This window comes from Microtus oregoni, unplaced genomic scaffold, assembly GCF_018167655.1.
Source record: "Microtus oregoni isolate MIOR12 unplaced genomic scaffold, Mior012 000011F_ref0000422, whole genome shotgun sequence".
Lineage (NCBI taxonomy): Eukaryota > Metazoa > Chordata > Mammalia > Rodentia > Cricetidae > Microtus > Microtus oregoni.
This window is the reverse complement of record NW_024543070.1, coordinates 53,092,497-53,114,018: the sequence shown is the minus strand read 5'-3', so window position 1 is coordinate 53,114,018 and position 21,522 is coordinate 53,092,497. Positions and strand designations below refer to the sequence as shown.

At 49.2% G+C, this 21,522-nt stretch overlaps 1 protein-coding gene across 1 annotated transcript in view; it reads right to left on the bottom strand.

Annotated features, from left to right (window-relative positions):
* The window catches only part of LOC121453485 (tyrosine-protein kinase transmembrane receptor ROR2), a 182,551-nt gene that overhangs the window by 2,659 nt on the left and 158,370 nt on the right, over nt 1–21,522 (bottom strand). Inside the window, exons 3-8 of the mRNA XM_041660300.1 lie at nt 17,164–17,451; nt 16,338–16,368; nt 11,793–11,920; nt 6,769–7,083; nt 4,959–5,204; nt 1,174–1,376 (exon numbers count right to left, since the gene is read on the bottom strand). Coding sequence (XP_041516234.1) covers nt 1,174–1,376; nt 4,959–5,204; nt 6,769–7,083; nt 11,793–11,920; nt 16,338–16,368; nt 17,164–17,451 — 1,211 coding nt within the window. The remainder of the gene's footprint in view (nt 1–1,173; nt 1,377–4,958; nt 5,205–6,768; nt 7,084–11,792; nt 11,921–16,337; nt 16,369–17,163; nt 17,452–21,522) is intronic.

Genomic DNA, 21,522 nt, shown 5'->3' with positions numbered 1-21,522 from the left:
ATATATAAGTATACATCAGTTCATACTCAAAGCTGAGCCTGGAGACCACTTTTCCAGAGTCACCCAGGGACCCTAAAGAGGTATTTGTCACACCTCTCCCAGCACGCCCACATCACAGAAAGATGCTGTTTCTCCCGTAGGCTCATGGAACCCTGCCATTAGCTTTGAGCCTATGGGGATTTGTTCAGTTCAGGGCCTGGCACGAAGCCCACCTCCATGTCAGTCTCAGGCTTTCCTATGCACTGGATGATATTCTTTGGGTAGAAGTGGCATACCCAGGGACACGGACCCTGCCTCTCTCTCCGCCCTGCCTACTCCTGGGTGAGCTACCTGCAAACTCGAGGCCTTGAGCAGCCACACTCCAGTTAAAGGCCCGTCTCTTCCTCAAATGTCAACCCCAAACCACGGCAAGAGTCCAGGAATCCTTGACTGAAGGGCTCAATGAGCCAGCTCTGTCCCCGGCACCTCAAGAACCCCTTCAAAGTCACCTGAGTGAGAACACTGCTCTCAAAGTCAGTCATGAGCTAAGTACGCACACATGAGGCCTGGTGAGGCCATCAGCTGCCATATTTCAGCGTCTCCCTTCCCTGGCATCTACATCACTCAGAGTGGGGCCAGTCATTCAGGGGTGCCATCCCTCCTGATTAAAGGGCTGGCAATTTTCCCTGAAAAGCAAAGCAAGAGAAGAGGATCCCCACTCTCAAAAATGCTGTGGTAATCCTCAAATGGTGGAGCAGTCTGAATTCTCCTTTTCAGTGTCACCCTGAGGGCAAAACTGGGGTAGCTCTCTGGGCTGGGAGGTCCTGGGGCAGGTGGAGGGGTAGGGCCACAGTCTGAGGTGCTGAATTCTATGGACCTGCACGTTCCCATCTAGTTCAGAGAGGCAGCTGCCGAAACTACAACCGCTTTTAACTCTAAGCTACCCACCCCCAGGTAAAGGATTCAGGTATGGTTGGCTGTTCCTGGGTGCTGCTCTTTCATTTTTACCTAGGGCTTCTCAGCTCAGAGGAAATTCAGAGCCCAGCATTACAGGTACCCCCCATCCCTGAGCTCGAACCAGGTCACACTGAAGGTGTGTATGTTGTACAGCTGACACCCCATGCTTGTGCTGGGCCCTGTCGCAGAGAGCCTGGCTGGGCAAGAGCTGCTTCACTAGGATACTGGCTGGAGGACCTGTTTGTGCTGGTTGATGAGAGGCATCTCCATGTCCTGGCTGGGCGAGGCCATCAGCTGCCGGCGCTGTGGAGTGGAGGCCGAAGCCTTCTGTTTATTGCGGCACATGCACACGAGGAAGAAGAGGCAAGCGATGACCAGAGGGATGGCAATGCTGGGCACCAGGATGTACAGGATCCCCATCTTGCTGCTGTCTCGGGGACCTGGGGACCACAGTGGGGAGGCCATCAGTTTTCAAAAGACACCACCTTTTCAGCTATAAGCTCCCCAACCCCATCCCTCCCACCACTAAGTATTCAAATATGACTGGCTATTTCAATATTCTGCTTTCTTTCTTCTTCTTCTTCTTCTTCTTCTTCTTCTTCTTCTTCTTCTTCTTCTTCTTTTTTTGGTTTTTAGAGACATGATTTCTCTGTACCTTTGGAGCCTATCCTAGAACTGGCTCTTGCTTGTAGACCAGGCTGGCTTCGAACTCACAGAGATCTGCCTACCTCTGCCTCCCGAGTGCTGGGACTAAAGGGCATGCACCACCATCACCTGGCTTTCTCTTTCATTTTTACCCAGGGCTCCACAGTTCATTGTCCTTGATAACCTTTCCCCTACTTAACATCTGGATATATTTGAACAGTTCTGTATAATGATGACACTTGTAACCTAACAATTACAGATGTGGTTGCTGTAAAGAAGAGAACAAGGAAAAAGAGCAAAGAGGTGTCCTGAGACCTTGTCCTTGTTACAATATGCAACAGGGAAAAAGAATTCTAGACAGACAATCTGGGTCAATAAACAAGGAAGACCTTCTGATTTTTCCCTTCACTTTGCCCCAAGGAAGAGTTTCATCTTCTATATGAAGGACTTGTAGGAAGGTTCAAAGGGGCACACAGGGAGACAGACCGAAGGACAATAACAAGAAGGGTTGGGTGGGGACTGCACTGGGCAAGGCATGGCAGAGGGTTGACTGTCCCCGGATGGCTTCCCGTCCCCTGTATCACTCTGACTAAAGCCATTGAATTTCAAGAGTAGCTGGTGTGATTTGAGAAATTAAGGCTGAGCCTGCCCGCCCCCCCCGCCACACACACACACACACACACACACACACACACACACACACACACGAGCATGAGTCTGGCTCCCCAGAGAGCCTAGGGAACCCCCTTGAGCCTGTAAATAATGACATCAGACTTGTGAGCTCTTTAGCCAGGAAGCAGTGAGCTCCTGTGTGGAAGCAAACAAACCCTTTCTAGGGATTGTGGTGTCTGAAAGAGAACACTCAGTCTCTGGTGACACCTTGGGGAGGAACAAAAATCACTGTACCCCAAACTCAGTCTTGTCATCTGGCCTTCTGAAACAACTGACATTCAATAAGACAAAAATCACAGACAACACCCCTCCCTGTGTATGTATAAGTATGCAGCAACTTCCCCAGAAAGGATCCCAGAATGTTCCACAAGTCCAGAGTGGGGGGAGGGGAGAGAAATCAGACTCCAATTCTGTTTTTATTCTTAGCATAGGTGTGATGATTTGTATCACCAGCCAGATACCTGGGCTGCAAGCCTCTAGAAACCCCTGTGAGACTATCTGGATTAAGGGGCTCTCTTGATTAAGAGAGTTGGTGTGGGAAAACCATTGCCTGGGCTGGGAACCCTGGACTGAATATGATGGAGAGGGCGAGCTGAGCCCTGGCATGTCCTCACTGATCCCTCCCTGCTCCTGCTGCCTGTGATGTGCCTGGTGGCTTCAGATCCTGCCGCCCGACTTCACTGCAATGATGGACTGACGTGGGATTAGAAGCCGGAAAAACCCACTCTACCCTAAATTGCTTTTGCTAAGAGTATTTTATCATAGTGCATGCACAGCGCCATGAAACAAAACTAAAGGCAGTGGGGGAGTTTCCACCCCCTCACCCCCAAGAGAAGAAACATGCATCCTGCCCACATAGCAATGGGCTCGTTTGTTTTATATTTGTTTAAAAATTACCAACACAACACATGCTCACTGGGGGGGGGGGGGGAGACAGTATTAGAAAGATGGGAAGGTAGCCAGGTGATAGTGGAGCACACCTTTAATCCCAGCACTCAGACAGAGGCAGGTGGATCTCTGAGTTCGAGGCCAACCTGGTCTACAGAGTGAGTTCCAGGAGAGGCTCCAAAGCTACAGAGAAACCCTGTCTTGAAAGAAAAAAGAAAGAAAAGAAAGGAAAAGAAAAAAAAAGGGAGGTCGTTATTCATAGAGATGCTTGGCACAAAGGCTGCCTTACTGCTGATGGATCGGTGCTCAAACTTTTGTGTGTGTGGCTTCAGCTGGAGTGTACAAGGTAACTTACACTTAACTCTTCTGGCATACCCAAAGTGCGCTTTCCTAAGGTGAGCCGGGAAATGGCTGTAAATAGAACCATGTTGCCTATACTCCCTGCTGGCTCTGGAGCACAGGAAGCTGTTTTGCTCTCTGTCAGGACGGACAGATACAGGCCCCTTTACCCGTATCCCATTCCCTGCAAAGCCATCGGGCCACCCTGGGGCCTCTCATGTACCTGGCTCTCATTAGCAATTCTTGCAAGAGGCCCCTTGCGTTTCTGTCCCAAGAATGCAGACCTTTCTGTAACCCAGGATCCCAGGTTCAATAACCTATATATATTTTTTAGTTTATTTTTAAATTACAAAATAAAAGCTGCTTATCAAAATGTCTCCTACCTGAACACCCCCACAGATCTGAGGAAATCATTGTCAAAAGCCCGACCTCCATCTTTCTAAAACTCAGCCCAGGACAATGGCAAGAGTTGAATGGCTGAGACCCTGCATACTCAAGTCCTACTAGTCAGGATTTTCCCCGGCAGGCCTTGTGGGACCATTTCTCAGAGGAAAGGCTTTATGGAGCTAAAGCGTTCCCTCAGGACTAGATTTCACCTGGAGGAAATGTCACGAATTTTCATTCTCAAGGAGCGTTCCTTCAAGTGAACACATGTTAAAGAGGTGTGGCTCAGTCCTCCCAGACTGGTGATGGATAAAGGCGGTGGCTCCAGGCTCCTCAGACGGGTGGGGCACTCAGACATAGTTGATTATTGATTTTTTAAAATTTTTTTGATGGTTCCTTTTTATTTTTTATATGCATTGTTATTTTGTCTACATGTGTGTCTGTGTGAGGGTGTTGGATGCCCTGGAACTGGAGTTACAGACGCTTGTGAGCTGCCATATGGGTGCTGGGAACTGAACCAGGGTCCTCCGGAAGAGCAGCCAGTGCTCTTAATCTCTGGACCATCTCTCTAGCTCCAACAACTGAGGTTTTAAACCAGTAATTGCACGTCTATCTTTCATTCATGACATAACAGAGACACCTTGGGGGATGCCGAGACCTGAAATCTACTGTCTCCTTACTCTGTCGTATGCGTGGGACCCAAGAAAATGGGACAAGGGGTACGGAGAATTACTTCTGCCAAGCTTAGAAAACCCTGGGCAGTCACGCTGAAGAGAGAACCCAGGTGTCAAATTGAATGTCCCAGGACCACACACACACAGGGACCTGATGGGAGGAAGGTTCTAGAATACACACAGCAGTTACCACTGGTTGGTGAGATTAGGGCTGCCCAGCACAGTGTTCAGACTTTTCATATCCTAAAACATCCTATGATGGTCTGGTATTTCAATTTTCTTTAAAACAAATGATAGTGATGGTAAGAAGGGACAGGAGGGTCCCCGCTGTCCTCTGGCAATAAATACCCCAAACTCTTATTACAGGCAAACTCAACAGTCAACATTTTTTTTAAAAAAATAGAGAGAGAGAATACATACTACACGGGGGTACGGCACACAGTTCCATGCGTACGTTTTTATTCTGCGTAAAGCACCACGGGCCTTCCATCTGGCCCCCGGGGTTCCGGCAGTAGGCGTGGCCTCCTCCCAGCTCTGGGAATTCCGTGCTGGACAGATGATGACTGTGAGGGTGCTGCAGAGCCCAAGGCTGACACTGGTGGCCTGACTTGGTGGTGCTGGCCATGCCCCTGTAATCAGCACCGGAGCCATTGTAGCACTGGTGATCTGAGAGAAGCAGAGAGTTAGGGGCCTGAGCACCCAGGGACGCTGGCAATCCCGCAAGCAGGGCAGCCTGCAGACAGAGCCCTGCTGCCCTCGGGAGTGGGAGTGTGGGGGTGGGGTTCCAGAAAGGAACGACAAAGTTACTCTGCCTCCTTGCAGGAAATCCAAAAGACTTAGGGTTTGACACATGACCTGGAGAAGGAGCACTAGAAGCAGTAACCAAGTCCCAAGCCCATCAGTGACATGGAAGGTAAAACAGGGACACATGCAGGAAGGACACCTACTGCAGCTGCTCCTGCCCTGAGACCCGCCAGGCACCCACACCCATGCCCAGGGCAGAATGCTGATACCAACAACAGCCTCATGCTCGCTTGTTCTAGAAGCAGAATGGACCCATATAAAGAACTGGGCCAAGTCCCAGGCCTGGTCCTACAACCCCATCGGCCACCTCTGCTGCCCACTGAGAGTCTGGCTCATCTACATGTGAGAACACGCTAGAACCCGGGATGTGAAAGTTAAGCTTCACATGTATTTACTACAAATGCTCTCCTAAGACAAGTCTAATTCTTAACTCAGGCTCCATCCAACTTCACGAGGTTAGTGATGTTATCACCGTCATAGGCACAGAGAGTATGTGAGTTTCAGCCTCTTGCTTGGGTCACAGCGTAAACCCAATGTCAAGGTGTGGATGTATGCCACGCTGGGTCAAGGACCTGACTGCCCTGGCAAGGAGTTGCCACTTTTGTACCACCCACGTGAACTACAGATATTAAATATCCCTGAGGTCCACAGGAAAGGAAGTCGCAGGCCTGGGTCTCCCCATCTGTTTTGGAAGCACCGCTGAAGTCTTCAATGCTATGAGGAAATGGCTTTCCTCACTGATGCTGGCAGAGCCATGTTAGATCTACCCTGACTGGCCTCTGTCCCTCCTGCCAGGGATCATGGAGTTGACTAAACTTCCCCAGACTGGGGAAGGCGGGGAAACACGGGGTATGCTGTCATGGAGGAGAGATGGGGAGCATGCCGCTGCCCTGTGTGGGCCCAAAGAAAGGCCCCACCAGGTCAGATCTCAGAAGAATGGGACAGTCCCCTTCTTTGAGGTCAGACGGTCCAAGGACAGGCACCTAGGAAAGCTGGTCAGCCCCCATTCCCTTCTCTAGGGGTACATGGGCTGTCTAAGCTCTTGAAAGTTGTCCAAAGCAAGAAATCCTTGGGGCTAAGGAGACTAAGGGGTGCAGGAGCCTGGAGACCATTAAACAGGCTAGGAGGCTGGCCCTGCCACCCCAACGCTCTCAACATCGCTAGGAGTAGGAACCAAGATCACACTCACTTAGGAAATTCCAGGATCAAGGAGAAGGACCCAGATGAGAGCCTGGGGCAGCTTAATTCCCAATCGGTAGTTCACAACCACTAGAGGGCGGTCCTGGGACTGTCTGCACTGTGGGCTCTGGCTGTGGTCCCGGCCCTGCTTTAGTAGGGCATAGGGGCTTTGGGGAAGCATAGAGGTGTTTGTTGTTGTTTTTGTTTTTGTCCTGGACCCTCAGCCGCGCACCCTCAGGACACTCACAGCGACCCAGCCTCTCGGCAGGAATCCCGATGCGCATGCAGTTCGCAGCATCAGGGCTCTCGGGCATCGGCAGCGCCTCGCACTTGGGCAGCTGCAGCCGCATGAGGATGAGCGGGTTGGAGCGGGCGATGGTGTACTCCTGGCGGCACAGGTCATTCTCCAGGACCTCGCACTCATCCCGGCACAGCTCTCGTGGCTTGGGCACCCGAGAGCGAGCGTCGCACAGAGGGAAGACAAAGTGGCAGAAGGAAGGGATGGCGAACTGTGAGCACTGGTCTGACAGGTGTGTAGAGGTGCCAATCATGGTGAAGGCAGCTGCGGGGAAAAGAGACTCCTGTGAGCGGTAGCGCAGCCCCGCCCCTGCCCGAGGCCTTTGATCAGCCATGCCACCTGGTCTCTGATCTGTCCCATCCCTAACACAAACCCTCAAGCCCCTACCCTTGGTACTTGATCCTCTCCACCCTCTCAACTGCACCCCCCCCCATCCAAGATAGCCCCCACTCAGTCCCCACCTCTGGGTTCCCGGACACCTGCTTGACTTCTGCCTGGACTCCCGCAACCCATCATGGAGCTGCAACCCCTAACCTGGGTGCCCATCTTGAAACACTGCTCCGCACCCCCATTATCCTATTCCAGACACATACACTTTCTGACAAACTCTGATGTACACCTGTGCCCTAACAGAATCATCACTCTAAATCAACCAATAGCCTTTAAGATACCGGCCCACTTTGGGCGTGGTCTCTGGATTTGGTCTTAGTTCCCAGTGCAAGCAGAGGACTGAGGATCGCAACTCTTTCTTTGAGTTTATCCCCAAATAAATAAACCTTTGTTATACTCCATTCTGGGCTATCGTGGAACTCTTTTGTATGCCAACACCTCTAAGCTTTGCCCAAACCACAACCTTAGCACCCTCGGTGACCCGCTCTACAATCCTGAACCCCACCCCCCACCTCTCACTTCTTTGGCGACTCTGAGCACTGGACAACATGACCTTCACCTAATTCCAGCCCTGGAGCCTTGGCCTCACCCCACCTAACACCCAGCTCTAGGATTTATCTCCTGAGCATCTAGTATGGGTGTGGGCTACAGCGCAGGCTACAGAGCCTACGGCTGTAGAACAAAGCACAGGAAGAAGCAGGGCTCTAAGCAAGAGGTCTTCTGGGGTAAACCACGCTCACCACAGAGGCCCAGGCACAGAGCATCAGAGGTGGGGATTAGGTATGCAGAAGAAGTGGGGAACTGAAGCAGTAGGGTTCCTCCACTGGGGCGCTCAGGCCTCTAGTCCACATTTGTGTGTACTATCAGATATGGCCAGCAGGTGGCGCTGCTGCCGCTCCTTTATTCCCAGGATACAGGCCCAGGCCCCAGTAGCAGCTGGTGAGTCTGGTTCCAGCCCATTCTCATTTACTGTTTTCAAGTGACAGTTGGTCCCTCCATCCTTTGTGGACCTGTTTCTTTATTTGTAAGGTGATTAGGTGAAACCACACACATTAAACAAACTTCACATAGTACCTAAAAGACGGGTGGGATCCAGCTCTAGGCAGGGAGGGCGCTTCCACAGCCCCTGCCCTCACCTTTGCCCAGTCTGAATGCCATCCATTGGCCAAGCTCCACACAGGATACAGCCATGCAAATGTGGCTGGATAGTTTTACATCAACTTGACACAGGCTAAAGCTATCTCAGAGGAGGGACCCCCGAGTAAGAAAACACCTCCATGAGATCAGGCTGTAGGCAAGCCTGTAGGACATTTTTTAAATTAGTGATTAATGGGGAGGGGCCTAGCCCATTGTGGGTGGTGCCATCCCGGGGCTGGTGACCTTGGTTCTATAAGAAAGCAAGCTGCACAGGCCGTGGGGAGCAAGAAAGCAAGCAGCACCCTCCAGGGCCTCTGCATCAGCTCCGCCTCCAGGCTCCTGCCCTGTGTGAGTTCCCGCCTCACAGTTTTGGATGATGAACAGTGCTGTGGAACCCTTTCCTCCACGAGTGGCTTTTGGAGTTTCATCACAGCAACAGTAACCACGACTAAGACATGTGGTCTACACAGTTGTGTCCTCGGAAGTCAGCCAATCTAGAGTGACATCACAGTTCTGTGTGTCAGGCTGGGGGTAGCGCCAGCGTTAAAGCGCTTGTTCAGCAGAAGCCAGGCCCTTCAGATCATCAGAACAGCCAAAAGTCTGTCCCCCGATAAAAAGCCACACATTTAGAAACTCCTTATTCTACACCCTCCTCTGCCATCCAGAAAGGCTCCAGAGTTCGGCCTAGCCTCAGTCTCTTGATCTTCCTGCCTCAGCCTCCCAAGAGCTGAAAGCGCCGGCCTCCACCTCCAATGGCTCACTTGACCCCTTTTCAGAGCAGCTGTGAAGCCAGGCTGCATGGCTATCCCAGTTTTCTGGTCCTCTCTCTGATCTTGTAAGCAAAGAGGAAGAGATAATGGCATGCAGGTCAGTCGTAGGCCTAGCTAGGCTCAGCGTTTGCCAATTAGGAGAATGTCAAATTCATCGGGAGTCTAAGGGTATCGTTTTGAAAACTAACTCAAGGATGTCAGGGCACGTGGCTTCTCTCACGGGTACTTAAAGGTTTTCAATGAAGCAAACCTGAGGAGGCAAATTCGAGTGTGCTGATCTATGAAGGTGAATGCTGCGTCCCCAAACCCACCAGCTCTGTGAAAGAGCCTGGGAGTATTTTTGCTTAGGGACACACCCAGATTCTAAAATGTGTGCATATGCTTAGTGAGATCTCTGGTGGGGAAACCAGACTCAATACGGAATTTACTTGTTTCCCATCGGCCTCTTGTGCACCGTCTGAGGTGATTTTATATCACATTTTTAATAGATTTCTGCCTGAAAGAGCCCGTGCCTGCTGAACCAGCAAAGCCAGTGGGGAACAAGCTCGGCGGCGTCATGCTGGTTCTGGAGCTAATGATTCAAAGCCCACTGGAATCTGCGTCTGCGGAGCAGATGGGCCCTGCCTATGCGGAGTCATAAGCATGAAGCAATCTGTCACCAAACCCCGAGGCTTCACTGTTGCTTGAGATGCCATTCGAACATGTTTCTGGTAAGAGCGCCAACACTTCCTTCACAGAGTTTTCTCACCTACATGGCTTACACAGGTCATGTAGGCTCTGTGGGGACCATGGACTCAGCCTCTGAGTCAACAAGGGCGTTTTTCCACCTTAAGCTTCATGCCACCCCATGCTACTGCCAGGGCAGGGCTCTGCCGTCCTCTCTCCAAGCAACCTCGGCACCAGACCTCATCCCTGGTTCTAACATGAAGCCTGGTCAATAACTCCACAGAAAGCATCCAACTAAAGAGGGGAGATGGGTACCTGTGCCCCTCCCCCACAGCTTTGCTCCCTCAGAGTCTGAGGAGGAAGAAGGCATCCCCCTTGGAGCATGGCGAAGAAAAGGGAGCAGGGCTGCGGGATTCCATCTGACTCATTTTCTTTCTAGAGCTTCTTCTGACCAAGACCCCACCAAGGGACCCAAGGAGGATGCAGAGATCTCACAGCAGTCAGTTGGCAAGGTCCTCAAGACACTGAGAAGCACAGCTTCGCTTCCTGTCTGACCTATTCCACCATACAGACCCAGAACCAGGTCTCCGGAATCCTGTCTTTGTTCTCTGGAGCTAAGGCCTGCGGCTTCGCTCGCTCACTGCCTCATCTCCTCTGCCCATCACTGTCTCCTTTCCCAAGTAGCTGGTACCAGACTGCGTACCTGTGGACCAGACATGGCACAGCTGCTGATGCAGGAATCCAGGAAAATCCAGAGCGACATTCAAGCAGATTGAAAGTGACCATGACGTCAGTGCCCCTGATACCCCTGGCCCGGTCGGGTTGTGAATGTGTGTGCATTCCAAACAATCTGTATTTGTTTACTGTGGTTTATGTTGTAATCAGCTGGCCTGGGTACCCTGCCCCTTTAAGAGACAAGCTCCACCTACTCCCAACCCCTCCCTTCAGCCAAGGCAAGAGGATCTCCCCCCCCTCCTCTGAAGTCCCCCCTCCTTCTCTCTCTCTGTCTCTCCTCTTATTCTGGAGAGGCAGCTTCTGCCTCTCTCTTCTCCTCCTCTCCCCTTCCCTTCTCCATCCATAACCCACTAAATAAACTCTCTACCCCAGCTCTCTCTACATGGCACGTCTGTCTTTCTCCCCTGTAGGCCACTCAACAGGGGACCAACTGCAGCCCCTTGTGGGAGCCTCGGCTCCCACCACAATGGCTCCCACTGTGATGTGAAGAAGCCAGGGAACCTCAACAGGCTGGTGCCATGTAGCTTGGGACCTCAGTCTTGAAGCTGAGAACCAAAGAAGTGGCAGGAATTAATGCTGGCCTGCACCAGAGGGTTAGCGAGTCACCCTTGCTAGCCATGAACTCCTGCTGGATTACACCTGCCCTGGCTCCGGAGTTTTCACCCAGCCCCTAGGGCTTCCTTTGTGTTACAAATACCTTTTGTTGCCCTATGTGAATCTTGAGAGTTTCCCATGGATACAAAGTCCATGCTAAACTTGATTTAGGGGAAACCTGGAAAACCTAGCACCACCTGAACCAAGTCTTTGCACCTGGCATTGTATCCTTGGACGATTCAGACAAGTTTGTTTTGAGATGTGGAAATCTACTAGCTAAAGTGTAAATACAGGAAAAAATAAAGATGCCAAGAGCAAGGGAAGGAAAGGCACTGTGCCCCCTACAGAGGCAGAGGGGTTCATTCTCATTGTGTCTGAGTCTTCATGTCACCAACCCGTGTGAACCCACATACCAGTGACGGGTTACACGTGACACAAAGAAACATTTCTTTATGAAGTGTTTAGTTCTGAGGGAAACGAAACTAACATGCTAACGTAAACACATGAGCTGGGGGTATTTTAGGGCAAAACCCGTTAGCAAGTGCAACCGTTTCTACGAAAGACCTTCTATTTCCTACTGCAAGAGACATCATAAAACAGGAGAGTGGCGACCAACTGTGCACACGCATGGGTGCCTGCATAGGTGTTAGCCGTGTCCTGAGGGAACTGTGTGCTCCGTACCTGTGATTCGGTTTTCAATTTCCCCCTGCATCTGGAGAGAGTCCACGTAAATAGTCCGGTTCCCGATGAAACGCGCACAGGCGATCCCCCGGTAGGGCTGGCAGAAGCCATCTTCCTGATAGTCATCCCTGGGAAGAATCACACCTCTCTAAGTGACTGCAGAGGATGAATAGTCCACAAAGCATTTTTAACTCAGAATTTTACAAGCCATTAATTTTTGCTTTATTTTGATTTGTCTGTTTCTTTCTATGACAGGGCCTTTCTGTTTAGTCCAGGCTAATTCTGAACTCACTCTTGTGGTCCATGCTGGCTATGAACTCTCAGGGGCTGTCCTGCCTCAGCATCCCAAGGGCTGGGATTACATAGTAGGTCAGCAATTTTTTACTTGGTCCAAATATTCCATCAGCACGAAAAACAGCACACAGTGGCCTGGTGCCCACTGCGTGGCTAACACGGGTGATGCTGACACACACGAGGGGCTGAGGAGGGCAAATCTTTGTCCTCCACCTTTTTCAGAACTGGGTGTCTGCTGCTCGCTACTGTATATGCCAGGCTAGCTGACCTATCAGCTTCAGAGACTCTCCTAGCCCCTCCTTCCATCTCATAAAAACAATGGATTGCAGATGCACACACTACCACGTCCAGGTTTTGCATGGGTTCTGGGGATTTGAACTCAGGCTCTCATGGTTGCATAGCTAGCATTTTTATCCACAGGGCCATCTCCCTAGCCCATGAGTTATGCTTCCTATGATAGCAAGGCGCTGTATGTTAAAAATTGAGACCAGTGCCCCTCCTCCATGCTCCACGTGAGGCTGAGTTGAGCTTCTGAGGACTGCTGGTCTAGGATCCTTTGCTGAGCATGCCCCTTACAATAAATCAGCCTGGCGTCTGAAGTCATCTGTAGCCACCGGCTTGTCAGTGCGACTTAAATTGTTTTTAAGCGTGTTATTTTTTTCCTGTAATTAGGATAAAGTCTGAACTAGACTTAAGAACATTCTCCTGAAAAAGCAGCAGGAGAACTGGGGTACAAGTCAATGGTGCTCGGCTTAGACACACTGGTGCACCTGACTGAGCCAGGCGCAGGGAGACAGACACTCATTATTCGACTGAGGTCCCAGGTCTGCAGACCACCGGGTAAGCTAGACTTGGGAATGAGGATTCTGGGGCCACAAGCATGCTGCTGGAGAAGAGGGGGGCAGTCTTAGATATGCTTAGTATCCAAATAAGTCAGGAAATAGTAGGGCTTAGGACATGGCTCTGATGGTGACTTTCAAAGTACCGAGAACTAGCTTAGTTTACTTTTGAACCATTCAAAAGCATAAGGCACTTTCTCGAAGCAGTGTGACTCACACACCCATGCCCTTCAAGGTTGGCAGAGGACAACAGAATGAGGATGGGGCTCTAACGCTGAGGCTCCAGGGAGCCTCACTGCTGCCCACCTTAATTATTCGTGGTCTGAGGGTATATGGGCTGATTATAATGAACACGAGCCACCGCTAAGTTAACACAGCGTAAACAAAATCAAGCCCACGTAGGAAATGTCAGGCATTCATGATCCCCTGGGCATCATCCCAACTATACCTGCGTAAGCCTACAGGAAAGGAAGGCGCCACCCTTTCTAAAGTTTTTATTACCAACACACACCTTCCTCACCACCAACTGAAGGCACACAGAAGGGTGGCAAATCCCTCAACCACCTAGGATACCCACCTGTCTTGCGCTGCACAGCCGCAGAAGCCGCAGGCTGCCAGTACCAACATGTGCTCTGAGGACAGAAGGCAGGGAGGGAGCATGGGACAGCCAGTCACCTTCCTGTGTAAGGACCAACAACAGCTCCCCCCATATCACCCTCTGGCAGGATGAACTCAGCCTCCCTTGTCAGTCACTGTCCTGCCTTCTACACCTACAGGACAGACCAACCGACCCGAGGGCAGCCAGGAAGACTATGTGTCTGTCAAGGAAACAGACCCACAAAGGAGCCACTTAGCAGGACAGACTGGTCACTTCTAGAACACATAAAGAACCAAGGGATTATTTACTGTAGTAAGTTCACCATTTTGCTTTTCATTTTGCTGAATTGCTGGAGAAATGGTTACAAAGGTTAGTATAAGACTGTCAAAATCAATAGGAAAGCCGGGCAGTGGTGGCGCATGCCTTTAATCCCCACACTTGGGAGGCAGAGGCAGGTGGATCTCTGTGCGTTCGAGGCCAGCCTGGTCTACAAGAGCTAGTTCCAGGACAGGCTCCAAAGCTACAGAGAAACCCTGTCTAGAAAAAACAAACAAACAAACAAATCAATAGGAAGAACGAAGTCATGGCCACAGAAAGGGCCACCATCTCAGTGACAGGGATACAATCAAAGACAGTTCTCTGTCCACTTATGGCAGCCACCAGAGACTGGAGTTAACAACTTGAGGGAATGCTGATGATAGCATGAAAGATTTCAATTAGGCATGACAATAACCTAGACCAAGCAACCTATTTACAATATGATGAGTATAGTTAAGAACAATGTATAATTAAGAATTGCTAACAGATTTTACCTGTTCGTGTCACACACACACACACACACGGTAATTATGTGAGATAATGCATATACTAACTGGCCCGATTAGGTCATTCTACAACATGTAAATATATCAAGACATCATGCTGTAGTCTGTAAACACATGTAAGTTTTTGGTGCTGGGGTCTGACCCCAGTGTGTTTTGCATGCTAAAACTTCTACTGTCAATCAAGCTACACTCTTAGACAAATTTTAGTGTTTATTCTATTTATTCATTATTTTGTGTGGTGTATCTGGAATCGAACCTAAGGCCTAAGAATGCTAGGCAAGGGCTCTGGTCGTTTTGTTTTAAGTACAAAGTCTCACAAAATTGCCCAGGCTAGCCCTAAATTCCTTCTGAAACCCAGGCTAGCCTTGAACTCTCCTCCTGCCTCAGCTTCCCACATAGCAGGTATTACAACCCTGTACCAAGAGGCCTGGCTGTACACGTTTTCATTTGGCAATTTAAGAATGAATTAATTACATTCAAAGTCAGATTGACTCAGCACTAAGTTAAGAGAATAACTAGCTCACCCTAATATTCTAAATCTGTGACGTCATCCCACAACAGGAAATCTGTTCTGGAGCAGAATGTTGCCATTGTGAAAGCTACAGTCACCTTTGTATCTGTATTGCTAGCTGTAAACACTATAGAGGGTAAACACTGTAGGTATCCACATCAAAGTGTTTCGGGACAGGTGTGAAGCTATCTGCAACACACTGTGAAGTAAGGAAGAAATCGGATGGATGGATGGATGGATGGATGGATGGATGGTGGTAGAAAGATACAATAAAGCCAGCAGATTTGTGAGGGCTTGGTTGTGGCTGGTAGTGCCTGCATGCTTGCTCTAAAACTCCCCCAACACTTCGTGTTTGACATATTTCATCATAAAACATTGGGGATACTTTAGAGCAAGGCAGGAGGGAGTGGTTCTGAGAGGAAAACTCACTTCTCACCCATTGCTCTGTGAATTCACTATTAGTGCAACCTAAACAGAGATTAATCAGAGTAGATCAAGGAAACTGGGATATTCCGTAAAAACACACAACACGAAAAGCCCAGGAATTCTTCATAAACAAGGAAAATGTTTATTGCCACCTAGGGGTTGGCTAAATGGCTCAGTGAGTAGAGAGACCTGCCCAAGTCTGAGTTCTAATCCCTAGGATCCCTAGGATGGAAGAAGAGAACTAACTCCTCCAAGTCACACTGTGACCTCAACATGTTCATCACCTGGTGGGTCCCAAGGCCATGTGGAAATGGGAACCAGTGAACAAGTTCTGCTCAGAGATCTGAAGGGCCTTATGGGGAAGAATGATTGCCACTCAGGCAATGGAAAGAGTAACTCTCCAGGCAGAGAAAAACCTAGAGAGCCACAGTGTAGAGACATTCCCAAGTGGTTGGGCTGCGGAGGAGTGGTGTTTTACAGGGAAATGAAAGGCCCAAATTCAAGGCCAGAATCCATCAAGAACTCCCTAAAGACCCATGAGCCTCAGACTCCTCCTTAAGACGGATGTGAGAACCTGCTACAGAGGGGTCCTAAGGCTCAGGGCACACCTATAAACTGCAGGCGCACGGGGGGGGGGGGCGGGGGTGAGGGGGGGGTGGTAGGGATACAGATCAACAGCAGAGCCTGTGCAAGACCCTGGGTTCAATCTTTAATCCCAGAAAAAAAAATACAGGAACTGCAGATTGTGGTGCTAGATTGCAAAATGAGAATGAATTCCACGTCCACAAACACCCCCGTGGGAATCTGGTTAGCAGGTTTAGAGATCCCATTCCATTGCTCTGTACAATCACGGTAGCTAAAAGCAATTCACATCTGTTTTTACGATACTGTAAGTTTCCCAACACCAATTAAACGCCCATTTATCTGAGTTCCGAGCCAGCTTCCAGCAAACTCAGGAATATAGGCACAGCCATTGTAGGGTTCTCACCCTAGATTCTCATGTTAAGAGAAATGCTCAGGATGTCAGTCGAGTGTCCAGAGATAGATACTTACTGGAAATTGTGGTTCGGGCTGTGTGTCGGACCTAAAACGTCAAACAAAACAACAAGTTATTCACATGGCCAGTGATAAACACGGGCAGCCCAGCAGCTCCTCTGTGGCCAGCTGTTCTGAGGCTTTGGACTCTCCTTCCACTCATGAGGACATGCCAGACACCCTAGAAACAGAACTTTCTGTATATGAGCACAAGTGGGCAGTTTTCCTGTCCCTGCTCGTTCCTCATCTAAACTTTAACCACAAAAATCTGTTCCACTCCTTAGAGCTGGCTCTAATGTGAGCCCAGATGACAGGCCCAAGACATTCATTGCTGGATCAAAGAGGGATCGTTTACTGCTGCCATTTTATCCTATTGCTCCATGTGTATATGTGTCCTATATTCCTGCCCAGGGGAGCCAGCTTTATCCATGTGTGACGGGTGTGCACTTGGGAAAGAACCACAGAAAAAGCAGCAGGCGAGCCCTGGCCAGTGCAGTGGAGTCGTTGCGGTCTTAGGCTCTGGCCTCTGCAGTCTGTGGCATTGTCACCAAAATCCTGCGGCCTGGTGTCCGGCCGCGTGGCCTTGCTAAACTCATCCCTGCTCACCTTGTGTGTCTGGGGTGCTTTCCTGCGGCCTGTGTTTACACACTGCTCCATTTGGGATCATTCTCCTTTCCTACCATAGACAGGCTCAGGAGCTCCTGAGCTCCACACGGGAGGCCCCTGGGGTGTTTTCCTGGATTTCTGCTGACCTGTGCATGCTCAGCTACAAAATTCAAACACATCCCGTGCTCCGCACTGACGATGCTACCTGCTAGCATCCACCTCTGCTGTTCCCACTCACCGAGCCGCACATACAGAACTCCGGTGGCCGTGATGGTCTTCAGCCCATTGGTAGCCACGCACTGGTAGTAGCCTGTGTCTGTCGTGTCCAGGTCTTGGATCCGCAGCCTCGAGCCATATTCTGTCTTCCGGATGATGACTCTGCGTGGCTCTTGCACAACCGGGGCATCGTTCTTCAGCCACCGCACGTTGGGGGGTGGGTTTCCCGCCACCTTGCAGTGCAAGATGGCCGTCTGGCCCTGGACAATGGTGATATTGTTGACTGGCTCCAGAAAATTCAGGAAGTAACCTGCAGGGGATGGGGTCACAGAGTGCAAACACGGTAAGGTCAGGAAGAAGGGCCTGGGCTCCTGCGAAAGATCGTTGAGGGGGACAGTGTCCATTCTCATTTGCATACGGCACTTGCTTAAAATACTGCTTGGAACACCGAGTCAGTGAACTCAAGTGATGGCTTCTGCGGACACACGGTCTGGTTTGAGGGCCGCTGGTCACACTTTGCCATCCTATTTGCGCATGGCAATCTTAGACGTGATCTGGCCTTCTGTATTTTGCTTATGACTGTTTCTCTGACAGGTCTCACACTAGCCCAAGCTGGCCTGGAACTCATTATGTAGCTTAGGCTGGCCTCTAACTCACAGCAATCCTCCTGCCTCAGCCTCCCAAGTGCTGGCTGGAATACAGGTTTTGGCATGAATGGCAAGTGGTTCTGTTTTAGAAGACTTGATTGAATGCATATAACTGAGACATTTATGTTCATGTCCTGGCCACAGCCCTGAGACGCATGCCTGGACAAAGCCTCTCTGATACACACCTTCGCTCTGGAGGGCACACTGTAGCCCTTCCATACTGTCTAAGGTCTTTTGGGTTTTATTTTATTATCATTATTATTTTTTTTTTTGAGACAGGGTCTCATGTAGCCCAGGCTGGGCATGAACCTTCTGTCTCAAACTCCAGAGCACTGGGATTACAGCTGTTTGCTGTCATACCTGGCTGGGGACCCTTATAAGTGTGAAAATCACTGACAAAACCCACAGCATTAACTAGACCCATGGTGTGGCTCCTCGGAAGGTGTTCCCTGACTGCTGTCTCTCTGTAAAAGGAGCTCTATCATGCCCCTCCACCTTCCTAGTGCCCATTACAACATCACGGCACATCTGTTAAGTCACAATGAGGCATGCACATGTTGACCTCAATAGTGACAGCTGCTACTTTGGTGGCATTTTCTCTTAAATTAAATTCTGAACCACCTTATTACGTTCCTTGCAGACATCCGATCTCTAATGGAGAAAGGCCTGTGGTGTGGGTGCAGGTCGGGCTAAGTTCTGGAAGGCACTGGAGCAGTGCAGTCCCAGTTCCTACTTTGGACCTCATCCGCAGAAGAGAGTTCTAACTTTCTTCACACAGACCTTCCTGTTTTACTTTTCAGGTCGATCACCAGCCACTCTGTAATTTTCCTTAGTGAGGTGCGTCATTTTTATTCCGATCGTGTTTTGGCCACATGGTGAAAGGTTTGTAAGAAAACAGCAATCTTCTTCGACATACACTGATTTCCTAGAACCACTCTTAACAGACGTCTAAAACATCACGGTATAAAACAGCACACGTTTGTTACTGCACACACAGGAGGGACACAAAGGCAAAACTCAGGGTCTTGGTGGGGCTGCTTCTGTCCTGAGGGTCTGAGTGTGAATCTGTTTGTGTTTGCTCCTCACCGGGGACCACCCTTACTCCTTGGCTCAAGACTCCTTCTTTAACTTCGTCGTCATCCCACACCTACTGTGGTCTCTTGTCCTTCTGCCTCCCTTTTGTAAGGGCTCTGGGTTACCCTGGGGTCACCTGTAAACCCAAGGTGATCTCCCCATCTACAAACCTTACTGACGCCTACAAAGGCCTTTGCTGTGCAAGCAGACACAGTGGCAGGACACAAACATTAGGGCATCATGAACTCCGAGGGTGCCATTACGGTGCTGTCCTCTTGGTCACAGGAGCTTCGGAGCCGTTGTCTTGGATTTTTACATAGCTTCACTAACAATACAGCCTTTTGTTGTGAATTCCCACCCCTCTCCTGCCTTTTCGTCAATTGCTTGGTCCATTATTTGGGTAGATTAAAAGCCAATAAAAGTTGAAATACTACAGCACACAGAAATCAAAGCTAGACATATCTCCACAAACAACATAAAAAATTGACGGCTACCTTTTGCCATACTTGACCTAGAACATTTAAGGTTTCTGGGATACAATGGAAAGTCTCTGGACCCTTACTTTTCCCTCGAGGGAATGACCATCCATCATCCCGTTTGTATTATTTTATAGATTCAGGAACTTTCTCTCAACAGGCCACCTCCTCCAGTTGCCTGCTTTCACTCAAACTGGTTTATGTTGGTACCGTTCCTTAATTACTGTGTAACAGTCCACTATATAAACAAATCACAGCTTTGTTACTCATTTCCCCGCAGAGGGGCAGTGAGCCGTTTCCACATTTGGGTTTCGAAGGGTCTACTGACTGCGTGCACAGCTGGTCCTGTGTGTGTTCAAAAGTCCCTCAAAGGTACCTGCAGGAGGTGGAGGTCCAAGTCCTGGGAGCTATGGCGTCTCCGAGTCTCTGCAGATGGGTACCCTATGCATACCCGAGTTAAGGTGCCCCCCACCACGACTTTGACAGCACTGGTCTTGGGGGTCTTCGCGGTGCTTGTCATTCAGCTGCGTGTGACGAAGCACCACACTGCTGTGTGCAGGAATCAGTGTGTGCAGGAAGTGGTTTTAGAAGTCCTCGCAAGCACCAGGTCTTCCAGAATGTTTCTTGGACACTGAGTGTCTTTTTAGGAATGGTCTATTCGTCGTCTTCTGTTCTTATTTCCCGTTTTCTACAGTTAATTCCTTCCCTATTAACAACAAGGTGTCAAAGCTGAAATCACCCTTCAAGTCTCTCTCTAGCCCCATAGTAAATCACTTTAATCTTCCTATATTTGGTCAGACTCAAGTGGCTTGTAATTCACTTTAAGGCTTTTTATTTTAACCTATGAATTTCTAAAGGTATGCCTTTTCACATCTGCTAATTTATTTACATGCATGTGCACATGGGAACACTGGCCACCACATGCATGTGGACGTTAGAGGAAGCAGACAGTTCTTTCTTCTTTCTCCATCTGGGTTCCAGGGACCAAATTAATAACTTCTGACTAGGCCATTTAACCAGCTCTAAAGGTTTTGTGGGCTTTTTGTTGTTGTTGCTTTGTTTGTTTTTAAGAAAAATGAATTTTAGAGACCAGCAGGATGGCTCAGGGGATAAAGGTGCTTGCCACCAATCCTGATGATCTGAGTTTAATACCAAGGACACACACACCATGTACACATGCACACATTAAATAAGAGAGAGAGGGGATGGGGAAGAGAAAGAAAGTGAGTTGGAAAATTTTGAATGCTGGAGAATCCTGAGCACTGGCTGCTCTTCTAGAGGACCCAACTCCAATCCCCAGCACAAGCATGGCAGCTCACAACCATCTGTGATTCCGGTTCCAAGGCATTCAATGTCCTCTTCTAGCTTCCACGAGCACCAGGCGTACACGTACCAGACAGAGAGACAGGAAGGCAAAACACCCACAAACATTAAAGGGGGAGGGGGGACGACAAAAACACCAAAGACAACATATGTTTTTCTTTGAAAAAAAAAAAAACATCTTTTACATAATGATGATTCTTTGAGGCGAACAAGGTTCACTCTACAAGATTCAAGCTGGATTGGTTCTTGTAGACAGTTCACATATATTGGGCAGCGATGCGTTTCCTCGGCCTGACTGTCACAGGAGTCTGTAGGTGCCTGTTCAGTCAAGCTTTGCCTGCTTGCTGTTGACAATTTTTCTGGGTTTCAGTTGTTTCAATGAGGTATTTGCTCACTGATTCTCTGTCAAATAGCTGTCCACAATTCTCTTGATTTCCGCTTAACTACTAGAAACCTTGTGACTTGGGGCATCAAACTCTGCGTTTACTGTATCATTTGGTCCTTAGGTCACCGCGGGATGCATCGTCTAGAAGAACACTTTATGATTCATCAAAGGCAACTCAAGGTTCTTCTGGCTAAAGCTCTACTTTCATCTGCTTAATAGTCTACCATTTTTATGATAATGCATTGTTTATGAACCTTATGAATTATATATAATTTAACACTTGAACTTACTAATGTTTTAATATATGAATTTTAAATTCGTTTTGATGCTTTCATTTTGCCTCTTAAATCTCGGTTACTTTATTTTAAAATGAATCTTTAAAAAACTCTCCATTTTTCCTCTTAACTACTTTGACAGCTATAGTTTATTAATTAGTTTAACTGATTTTAATCTGCATCAGGCCTCATCTGACAATG